Source organism: Gymnoscopelus microlampas, assembly GCF_963454915.1.
Source record: "Gymnoscopelus microlampas genome assembly, chromosome: 7".
Classification (NCBI taxonomy): domain Eukaryota; kingdom Metazoa; phylum Chordata; class Actinopteri; order Myctophiformes; family Myctophidae; genus Gymnoscopelus; species Gymnoscopelus microlampas.
The window spans coordinates 55071827-55079326 of NC_139944.1; the positions used below are offsets into that span (position 1 = coordinate 55071827).

A 7500-nucleotide genomic window follows, 5' to 3' on the forward strand; every position below is an offset into this window, starting at 1 on the left:
GAATAGAGTTAAAAATGTTAACTTCAGACAACATATATTCAAAGATTTGCACACATTTTCACGATTTTTCAAAAATAGCAGATCTACAAGCTCATAGATCTGCTATTTTTGAATAGCCAAAGTGTAAAATAATGCTTTTTTAGCTCAAATCAAATCAAGTGACACAGATGCGTCCCAGGTCTTAATGGGTTAAGTGGTTAAAAGATGAACGGAGGAGACCAGCGTCCATGGTGGCATCATGCTGACCTGTGGAAGCTGTCCACCATCTTCAGGTGGCTCCTCAGGTCCTTCTTGGTCAGGTGGTCCAGCATGCGGGCGTCCACCAGACACTCCATGAAGTAGGAGCGGTACTGAGGCAGACCCAGGCTGGGCAGCCACTCGTTGCCGATCCATTCGTGGTTCATGTCTCCATAGGCCAGAGTCTACAGAGAGAGAGAGAGAGCGTTTACGTCTGTACAGGGCCTTATCTCGCCTTAACCCTTATGCCTAAACATTTTTGGATTTTTTTTTTTACTATTTTGAAAAACATTTAAAAATAGTTAAATTAAGCCGAACTACAAGCTGACAACGTGACTATGTAGATCGTCTATTTGAAGAATTTTACTGTGGGTGGGTGTGTGTGTGTGTGTGTGTGTGTGTGTGTGTGTGTGTGGGTGTGTGGGTGTGTTCTTTGTTTAACTAACCCATGTGGGGACCAAAAACATCCCCACAGGGATAGTAAAAAACAGTCAACCTTGATACTTTTGGGGACTTTTTTTTTGTTGTTACCAGACCCAGGGGGTCGGCCTACAGGATACTTTGTCTGTCGGTCCCTCTTTTCCTCCCAAGCCATTCAGGAACACTTCAGATTTCAACCACCAGGGGCAACAGAGCAGTAACATGTCTTTTTTGTAGTTGATTCGTTTAAAACTTATTGCTGTTGTCCGCTGGATTACTTCTAGGCAATTTTGTTGTTCTACATAACTTATTTCAGAGGTTTATTACTACACAAGCAGCATAGTAAATGACCTAAACTTATGAAATGCTGGATTCAAAGCCCTTCTGCCCATATTCTGTGCACTGACTGACAAGGGACAGGTGAATGTAATCAGACTGGAAGGTTTGCTGGTCTAGCCTATACACAAATCTACAACCAAATACCCCTATACACAAAATACTACACACACACAAAATGCCTAAAATGATTTATACTTTTAACTTATAAAGTGGTTTGTAGGTGTGTTGCCTACTAGGAATTTGTTCCTTCTGGGTCTGGCAGAACCAGGTCTCCTGGTCTTGTTTGTCCCCATGAGGGAGAAGGTCATTCTCATGGTCACGAAAGATGTTTTTTTTTTGGTAAGGTTACAATTCCTAAAAGCTTCAGATGTCAGGGTTAGGATCAGGTATTTAGGCTTAAAAATCCATTGGCACTTTTTTAAGATTTTTTTTTTTCAGGACAAACGTGTGTGTGTGTGTGTGTGTGTGTGTGTGTGTGTGTGTGTGTGTGTGTGTGTGTGTGTGTGTGTGTGTGTGTGTGTGGCCAGTTGACCGCACGCCCACAGCATGGGCTGTTACCATAGACATATAAAGGTAGACGCCTCCTTCGGCTCTGAGGCATTGGTATCACGGGGGCCATTTTAGCGTAGGAAAACTTCCATGAAGCTTCCGTGTGTGTCACAGAAGGGGGGCGTTCGGTAGGCCAATCAGAGGCAAGTGGGGGCGGGACAACTAGATTCTGGCCAGTAGTCAACGCGCTGTGAGCGCTGTGATTGGCCAGTAGTCACTTTGAGTGTCCGTTTTCCTACGCGAAAATGGCGGCCGCGATACGAGTTGCTCCAACGAACTGCAGAGGCCAATGAGGTATCTAGGTTTCTATATCTAAGGCTGTTACATCATGTGTGATGATGATGTAAGAGCAAAATGGCTGCCGTGCAAATCGTTCAATGTTAGCAGAGCAGCGTTCTCACCAGCATTCTCACCTGAGCCCAGCTGCCTTCCTCATTGTCCTGACAGTCCAGCCAGCATTAGAGACAATACATACACAGTGTTAGAGACACCAGCTTTAGAGACAATACACACACAGTGTTAGAGACACCAGCTTTAGAGACAATACACAGTGTTAGAGACACCAGCATTAGAGACAATACACACACAGTGTTAGAGACACCAGCTTTAGAGACAATACACAGTGTTAGAGACAATACATACACAGTGTTAGAAAAACCAGCATTAGCGACAATACAGTGTTAGAGAGACCAGCATTTGAGACAATACACAGTGTTAGAGAGACCAGCCTTACAGACATTAGCGCACCAAAGTCCTGACATCCCTGCCTCTAGACCAGTGGTTCTCAAACTTTTTCATGTCAAGGACCCCCAAATTGACACTTATTAGCCCACGGACCCCCATTTGTAAAGATATGCCAGGGACCCCAATAAAAGAAGATTTTTACAGCTCTCTTGCAGTGATTCTCAACCATTTTAATTTCAAGGACCCCCAGTTTAACATGCATTAGGGCTACGGACCCCCATTTAATGGCATTAATACCTCTGGGACCCCAATTCCTATTGTAAAATCTATGTTAATTTAACTCTGAGAGTGTACAAATGGAACCAAATGGACCCGTGAGGGTCCATTTGGTTCCATTTGCACACTCTCAGAGTTACAGACCCATAAGCGTCCATTTGGTTCCTAACTACCCATCATTTAGCTGGGGACCCCCTGGTATCCCCTCAGAGAGCGCTATAACCCCTGGGTCACGGATAATTTTCCCCACAGAAATTCCCCAGAGAAATCTTAAATCGTGTCAAATAAGAACTGTTTTCCAAAAATAAACAAATCACCCCGCCAATTTTTTTGTCAGGTATGTGGGTTACATTTGATAACGTCTAAGTTCAGGAGAATTTGTTGATGCTTCATATCCATATGAGTAAACTCTCCAGTGTGATTTGTTCATTTTTTTTAACACAGTTCTTATATGAAACAACTAGAGTTTCGGGGGGCTACGCCCCCCTCAACCCCAGCCGCGCACGGGGCCCAGCGTGGCCGCGTGTATATTGGGGGACCCAAATCGCCGGAGTAAAACTGTGGAAAAGTTAAAAAAAAAAAAAAAAAAAATTGAAAAAAATATATTTTTGATGTTTGAGGGGGACCCCCGCGGACCCCCTGCTGGTCGACGGACCCCCTGTGGAGTGTTGGGACGCGCGGGGACCCCCCTGGAACATGGCGGACCATTTGGGTGTTTTTTTTTTTTTCATGAAGGTGGTTGCTTGTTGCTGGCGCTGGCTGTGCAAACCTGGCAGCCCAGCGCATGCTGCCGCACGTTACACCAGAAATGGTGCCTGGAGAAAATGGTGACCAAAAAAAAAGTTTGGAAAAAAAGGAAAAACCCCCCGCAGCGGCTGGCTGCTGTTGTGGTGATGAGGTCGTGCGCACGGTAAACGGTACGAAGCTGCCTCCCCTTCCGTTTTGTCCGACATTTGGTGAGTAGAATTAATTATGTTGCGCGGTGGAAAAGGTGTACTGAGCAGTGAGATGTCCCCTACGCGAGGCGTAAATTCAGCGCGGCCGCCGTGGCGAGTCAGTTGTCGACATGTGGTCTGGCGGTGCGTTGTTTATTCGATAACAGAGCTGTGGGGTGTGGACACCGAGGGTGCGGAAGTTGGTCGCCATTTATATAGTTAGATATGAGATTTCTCTATGGAGAATGACTATTGGGAAAATAAATTGTGACCCACGGGGATAGCGCCCTCTAGAGGCAGGGATGTCAGGACTTCGGTGCTCTATCCACCTGTTTCCTAGGCTTTTCACTGTGTTCCACTTCCTGTCTTTTGATCCAATGAAATCGAATGAAACCGGTCAGATGACTAATGATATCCAATGAAATCCGACAGGAAGTGGAAAACACAAGGCCTAGGAAACAGGTGGATACGCGGCATTAGAGACCAGCAGGATAGAGACAATACACCACACTATAGAGACCTGCATTAAAGACAATACATAGGGGGTAGAGAGAAAGAGCCAGACCATGTGCTACATACATACATACATACATACAGTACACTGATCACAATAGCAATGCTACACTGACTGTATGTTAACATCAACACATTGGCGTCATATATTGCCGCTCTGTCATGTTCACTCCCTAATGCGTCACTAAAGGACTTCTATAGGACTATAAACACTTCAGCCCAGCTGCCTCGGTGGCTTACCCGGTATCAGTGTTGATTTTGACAGCAAATTTTGGTTTAGTTTTAGTCATAGTCTTTTTAATAAAATTCCATTTAGTTTTAGTCATATTTTAGTCATCTGAAATGTTTTAGTTTTTGTCTAGATTTCGTCGACTAAATATTATAAGATTATAGTCGACTAAATCTACAGTTGATTTAGTCGACTATAATGTATTGTGGTGGTGCCTTGATGGCGTCGTAATGCCTGATTTTACACTTGGTTGCATGCTGAAAATAGCAGATCTACAAGCTCACAACGCGTCGCAGCGCGACGCGTTGTGAGCTTGTAGATCTGCTATTTTCAGAGCGCAACACCCGAGCGCAACCAAACATAAAATGACTTGACTTTTAGTTCTACTGGATCTCTTCTCCACTAGTCCCTCACTGACATTATAGTCTAGTTTTTATTTCTTGATGAAATTGTCATTACATTTAGTCTTAGTTTTAGTCATCGTAGCTTAGTTTTTATTTAGTTTTTATTACATTTTCATTTCGTTTTTATTTCGTTTTTATTTCGTTTTTAATTTCGTTTTCATTTAGTTTTCATTCAGTTTTTATCTAGTTTTCATTTCGTTTTCATTTAGTTTTTATTTAGTTTTTATTTAGTTTTCATCAGTGAAAAAAGGTAGTCGACGAACATTTTTGTCATAGTTTCAGTCGACGAAATCAACACTGCCTGGTAGCAGCGCTTAGCTAGTAACTGCAACCTGCTGTGATCGAATCCCACCGGAAGGATGATTTTCTTTTCTCTCTCGACCTTTTTGTCTCTCTCTCTCCGCACAGTTTTTGTGAGGTTAGGGTGAGGCATAGTTTTGTAAAACGTGTGACGTCACCATGTCAAAACATGACTTTCAGGGCTACTGACAGAGCGGCAAAATATGACGCCGTTGGGAGTGAGAACGGGTTGGTTAAAGTACAGCGTGCTTCAGCCAGTTGAAGGTAGACGGGCTCGTCGAGTCGTCTGTGAAAAACTGTTGTTTTATGTTTGAAAATAGATTTGGGAGATAGGTTTACAATTAGGAAACGATTCAGGCTGGGGTTAGGTTTATATACTGTAGGATATTAGACATTTAGAGGTTAAAGGTTTAGGGGTTGGAATTAAGTAATGATGTACTGTATTACAGTAAGTACATGATGACAAAATAGCTGATCTATAGAGCACCGAAGTCTGACGTAATTTACTCATCCTACCTGGGTTGCGGTTTATTCCCCCCATTCAGAATCCCCATAGACGTGTTTAATATCGCGTCAATAAGAACTGTGTTCCAAAAATAAACAAATGATCCTGGCGGTTTGACTCTTATGGATATGAAGCATCAAATGTTACTGCGGCCAAATTAGTTACATTTTCGCCAGAAATAGACGTTATCAAATATGAGTGAGTGACTATCATACGATAACGATACAGAACCTCCTCCCTGACAATATCGCCGGGGACAGTTTGTTTATTTTTGGACCACAATTCTTATATGAGACGATTCTAAGATGACCCAATGTTATTCTCCATAGAGAAATGACTTCCGCAACCCAGGGGATGAACGAGTGACGTCAGGACTTCAGTACTCTATAAGCCTGTAAACCTGTGGTTCTTATGGTTAAAAATGGCAAAATGTATAAAAGAAAATGGCATTCATAAAATCGCTGGCCTAAAATATTGTTGTCCTTACAAGCATAGTAATACAAACCTGTGTGTGTGTGTGTGTGTGTGCGTGTGTGCACGTGCGTGCATGCGGTGTTGTGTGTGTGTGTGTGTGTGTGTGTGTGTGTGTGTGTGTGTGTGTGTGAGTGGTGGGGGAGGGGAGTGTTGCCCAGATGGCACAGACTGACCGCTTTAGTGTTGGAGGCCAGGTTCTCCATCTCTTCATGAGTCACCCACACATTTCCGGAGGACTGCTCAGAGAGAGAGGGAGAGCACACACACGCGCACACGCACACGCACACACACACACACACACACACACACACACACACACACACACACACACACACACACACACAACATAAGGTGCTCGTGAGAATGCATTCATGTGTACTATATGATTCTGGTGGGTGATTAATACTGATGGGGATTCCCTTCCAGAAAGTCTACTGCTGTGTCCAGCATGTATTTTGGCCGCTTTTCATCTGAAAAGGTGCGTGAGCGTGTGTGAGTACTGGAGGCGACCATTGTTTTCATCCAGTTTGTGTTTGTTTAAAAGCTTTTACCTAAAAACGACGGCAGAGAATAACATGAAACTTTAAAGAGGTGGTGCCATGGTTTTGCACTTTTTCTGTTTTTCATGTGTCTATGAGGTTGATAGAACTTCATTAAGCCACCTGGTGGTGTTTTTATGGTGTTTTATGTCTTCTCTGACTATTTGGAGTTTCTACCTGGAGGCCTACCTGATGATTATGTTTTGGGGGGGGGGGGGGGGGGGGGGATCACTGAAAATCACGGCACCCCGTCTTTAACATTTAAGTCATGAATTTGACTTGAGTTCAAGTTAAACTTCATTGTCATTAGCATTATTGTTATAATGGGATAAAATGACTGCTTTGCTTTGTGTCTATTTGCTTTAATACACACAGAGGGGCACACGTACCGTTCCCCCAAACAACAAGAACACACCTACAAAGTCACGGTCAAAAGTGAAAATGTGTTCCGTTTACTTTCTAACTAATAACAAAATGTTCTGTCTATTTCTGAACTACAATCTTGTCCAACGAAGATCAAGTACATCAGGGTCAAATTGTGGGATGTCTAGGTCATGCAGTTCAAATTACATTTTCCACTATTACTCTACGTGGTGCAAAAAGTAAATAATAAGAGCTGGATACAATGTCCGTTGTGTGTTTTAAAGGTTACAGTGCCCCCGGAGGTGTAAATACGGCATTTTTGACCTTCTGCAGCGGTAGCTAGCGTGGTTAGCTAGCTGTAGCTGTAGCTGTATTTTAACATCGCCTTCGGCAGGGAATCCCTTTCCTTAATCACCCACCATAGTGCACATGCTCACTCTTTCCCACGCACACACACACGCGCGCGCGTGAACACACACGTACGCACGCACACATTGCAGACACACAGGTTGTGTTGAGTGATGCCAAGGGATAGCAGTGTGTTTCAGGCCAGTAGCTAGCAGCTACGATTGGCTCTATTTTAAGTGTAGGTTCCCCCCCACTGAACCCCATGCAGTTTTTGGGCAGCAGAGACAAACCTTTTCATCATTAACTTGATTTTGTGGATTTTACTGAGCAGGCAGAACAGTGGAGCATCATCATCATACGTGTGGCGTGTGGAGATGCAGGACAA

General features: G+C 43.6%; 1 protein-coding gene across 1 annotated transcript in view; it reads right to left on the reverse strand.

The window, feature by feature from the left end:
- The window catches only part of ppfia4 (PTPRF interacting protein alpha 4), a gene marked incomplete at both ends in the record, with an annotated part of 154502 nt that overhangs the window by 8014 nt on the left and 138988 nt on the right, over positions 1-7500 (reverse strand). The window contains 3 exons of the mRNA XM_084062312.1: positions 247-422; positions 1959-1985; positions 6039-6101. Coding sequence (XP_083918438.1) covers positions 247-422; positions 1959-1985; positions 6039-6101 — 266 coding nt within the window. The remainder of the gene's footprint in view (positions 1-246; positions 423-1958; positions 1986-6038; positions 6102-7500) is intronic.